Genomic DNA, 4,090 nt, shown 5'->3' with positions numbered 1-4,090 from the left:
AGAAGGGAAAAGGCATGAAGATTGAAGAAGAAAGAATGAAAGAGCAATTAAAGGCGTATTTGTGGCATAAAAAAAAGGTGTGGTAGTATTAAGAACGTGTTAGTATTATTATCGTAGGAAGGAAGGACGGCACAGAAAAATCATGCGAACCGCTACTTTGATGTCTCTTCATCTCTCTTTGTCTTGTCTTCCTCTCTGACTCTATGCGTGCGCGTCATTCCCGTGGTTACCCTTTTGGTTCTCGCAGACTCCCTTCGCCACCATGAACGATGAACGAGAACCACAAGCTTCCTCGAGGTAACCCTTTCCCTTTCCCTTCTCTTTCTTATCTCATGCAACGTAACCTTCTCATCTCATTCTCATGCATCTTCTCTCACTTTGTACGTGTTTCTTCTATTAGTTTCAAGAATCTGTGCTTTTTTTATTTGTATTATTGTTAATGTTTCCTTAATAATCATAATCTATTAATTTAACGTGACATGCAATGGCCTTCAAAGCAACAGACTAGTAGGTTCTTACGTTTATTATTATTTTTCCCCTTCATTCCTTATAATTAAGTTTTCAACCATGTGTTTATGTTGCGTTGATATTTTTTGGGGTCTCTTCTTTTGGCACAATTTTTTTTTTTTTTTTGTTATTTAATTGTGCCTACATTATTGGGTGTCGGTGCCTTTTGATCATATATGGTTTATTGGAATTTGTTTTTAGTCTCTTAGGCCATGTCCATTGTGTCACATTCTTTAATTTGTTATATGCTGACAAAGAAGATTATATTGGCAGCAATGGCGTCCACAAGTCAGAAAGAAAACAAATAAATGAAAAGGAGAGTCCTTCTTTAAGAACTAGACGACCACGACCTGGGTTTTCTGATTCATTTTCAAGTATTGGTAAAATTCCCTTTACTTTTTTCTTTTTCTATTCTGTTTTCCAAAAGTTTGGCTTTTCATGGCCTTTGCTATAAAGCATGTTGAACCTTCTTACTCTTTCTAGATAATGGTTTATTTATTGTACTAATGCTGCAATGAATACCATATTAGACTTGGCAGCTTTAGACATTGAAGAGGGACGGCTACCTGAGTACTCTCCTAGGAGTCTAGAATCTGGAACCCCAAGTTCAAGGGCCAGCACTTCTGATTCAGAGGGTCAACCAGGTTCAACAGACAGTAATAATAATAACCAGTGGCGTGGTTTCTTTAAATTGCTGAAGAAAGGGTCCCAAATGCCCTTCCAAACCTTTCATCCACTTAAAAATGTTCCAAAACTAACTAGAAGAAAGAGCAAAAGAATCAGGGAGGACCTGATTCCATCTCTGAATTCTCCAGCTCTTCAGTCATCTTTTGACACTGAGTTTTGCGGCTTCAAATCCTCCTGGAAAAATTTCACTCTCTCAGAAATCCAGTCTGCAACCAATGACTTTAGCCATGGTATGATATTCTTTTCTTAGGAAATCAAATTACTGTTGGACAAAAAAAGCTATTGCTTTGTTAGCTAATCTAAGTAACTGCAAGAAAACCTTTTTTCTTTTTCTTTTTTATATTTTTCATGAAGACATATTGACATCATGCTTGCTAGGCTGATAAGCTGCTCTATATATTTATTTTTGAAGATAATTTGATTGGGGAGGGAGGCTATGCTGAGGTTTACTTAGGCAAATTGGAAGATGGAAACTTTGTTGCCATTAAACGGCTAACAAGAGGGAACCAAGAAGAAATGACTGCAGATTTCTTGTCTGAGCTTGGCATTATAGTGCACGTGGACCACCCCAATATTGCTAGATTGATTGGATATGGTGTTGAAGGGGGAATGTTTCTTGTTCTTCAGTTGTCTCCACATGGCAGCTTGTCATCCATACTTTATGGTATGTTAAACCATTTTTTAAAGTTTCTGAAATGCCAGACTAGTTTTGGGAAGATAAAAGTTAATTGGTTTCTTTCCCTTGCATGATTTCAGGACCTAGAGAGAAACTGAGTTGGAGCATCAGATATAAGATTGCTTTGGGGACTGCTGTGGGCCTTCGCTATCTGCATGTGGGATGTCAAAGAAGGATTATTCACAAAGATATCAAGGCTTCTAATATACTGCTCTCAGAGGATTTTGAGCCTCAGGTGACTCTTAAGCCTGACAAATCTGACTATGGAACGTTCAATTTTCAGCAATTATGAACTTATGTTATAAATCAGATTACAATCTTAATTGTTTCATCTAAGTTTCTCGGTACAATTTTAATGTCAATCTTACCCCAGATATCTGATTTTGGGCTTGCAAAGTGGTTACCTGACCAATGGACTCATCATACTGTCTCCAAAGTGGAAGGCACATTCGGGTTTGTATATTTAACAGCTTCACTAGTTTTCGAAGTGTTCAGTAATTATAATCTCTCTATCTCTCTCTTTTAACCTGTTATTTAACCATTTTATTTTCTGTTTTCCTTTTGCAATGAACTTTGATGTCACAACAGCTACCTTCCTCCTGAATTCTTCATGCACGGTATAGTGGATGAAAAGACTGATGTCTACGCTTATGGTGTGCTATTATTGGAGCTCATTACTGGGCGACAAGCTTTGGATAGCTCACAGAAAAGTCTGGTGATGTGGGTAAGTCTGCCATTGCACATACAAATATACTGATTTTTTTTATCATCTTAAAATGAAAATGTTGATGTCTTACAAGTTTGGAATAAAGGTGAAGTTAATGTTGATATTGAAAATGTCAATTCTAATGTTCTCTGTTAAAATTATTACAGGCAAAACCTTTGCTATCTGCAAACAACATCAAAGAGCTTGTGGATCCAACTTTGGCTGATGCTTATGATGAAGAGCAGATGAAACTTGTAATCTTAGCAGCTTCTCTGTGTATAGACCAGACTTCAATTCAGCGACCACAAATGAGCCAGGCATGTCCTTTATTCAGTTAGAAGTTTTATTTAGTCAACACAAAAGATATGCAGACCTCATCCTTCTTTGCTGTATGGTTTCTAATAACATGTGACTTCTCATGTTAACCAAACCATTCATCCGACTTAATTAATAGAATCCAGTCATCTTACTATGATATATATATTTTTTATTTTATTTTATTTTTTTCTCTAAAAAATGACTAACAATGTGAAGGAAAAATAGCTGCAAAAATGATTAAGCATTGAAATAAACAAAAGCTTTTAATCCTATGAGGAATCTGATGTATCCAACACACTGCTAATGATGATAGTCAACTGATATAGAGCACGTATTTTTTTCATGATTGAATACAGGTGTTACAAATACTAAGAGGTGAAGAAGAGAGCTTGGAAATCATAAAAGAACAACAAAAGTCAAAACTTCAGAGGACCTACTCTGTAGAACTCTATGATGCAGAAGAGTACAACTCAACTAAGTATTTGAATGAGATGGATCGACATATGGAGACTATTCTAGGCACCAGTAATTCTATCAAAGAAGATAGCAATGAAAACTAGAATGTATGGCCTGTGATTCAGATATAGTGTCATACATGGAACTGCACAAGTTGAAATTAAAGGGCAGTGATTTATTTTGCAGAACATGATCTGATTCTACTTGGGGATCCGGAGCTGGCCAGAAAACATGGGTTGAATAGGTTAAGGCAGAAACTTAGGTGCAAGCAGCATATTTTCAATATTTTATTTAATCAAAACGGTGTTGAAGTTAGGATATAATTTGTGACCTCCAATTAAACCTTCAGGATGGTTGTCTTAAGTGGGGATTACCTATTTCCATCGTATCCACACAGCTTCAATGATCATCATCAAATGAACATGCCATTTTCAGCAAGTTTTTTTTTAATCTTTCTGTTGTAACTTGTAACCATAAGCAGTTCTACCCAAGAAAAACTCCTATAACTGTTCAATTTGTGTTAAGTGATTTATATTTAATATTCACTAATCTTGTCTCTTTTGTTTGATACAGAAAACAGAACTTCTAATTGCAATGACATTTAAACAATTTCATTTATGAGAATCTAGGCATCAGATACATTAACATGTTTTGATCAGAATGTGGCACATAATATGATCACATGGAATTACATTGTTTATTTAAAATCATTGAAAAAGTTTTAATTATGACAAATAATT

At 35.6% G+C, this 4,090-nt stretch overlaps 1 protein-coding gene across 1 annotated transcript; it reads left to right on the top strand.

The window, feature by feature from the left end:
• The first annotated feature begins 953 nt into the window (after positions 1-953).
• Positions 954-3,864, top strand: LOC133303720 (receptor-like cytosolic serine/threonine-protein kinase RBK2). Its single transcript, XM_061503677.1, has 7 exons — positions 954-1,424; positions 1,607-1,858; positions 1,951-2,105; positions 2,244-2,323; positions 2,459-2,594; positions 2,744-2,893; positions 3,251-3,864. The coding sequence occupies exons 1-7, from the start codon at positions 1,022-1,024 to the stop codon at positions 3,452-3,454; spliced, it is 1,380 nt and encodes a 459-aa protein (XP_061359661.1). The 5' UTR covers positions 954-1,021; the 3' UTR covers positions 3,455-3,864.
• Positions 3,865-4,090: the final 226 nt, after the last annotated feature.

This window comes from Gastrolobium bilobum, unplaced genomic scaffold, assembly GCF_033153095.1.
Source record: "Gastrolobium bilobum isolate Gb01-03AN ecotype WA unplaced genomic scaffold, APGP_CSIRO_Gbil_v1 utg54127, whole genome shotgun sequence".
NCBI classification, from domain to species: Eukaryota; Viridiplantae; Streptophyta; class Magnoliopsida; order Fabales; family Fabaceae; genus Gastrolobium; species Gastrolobium bilobum.
Note: the sequence above shows the minus strand (reverse complement) of the source record. Positions and strands in the feature narration are given on the sequence as shown.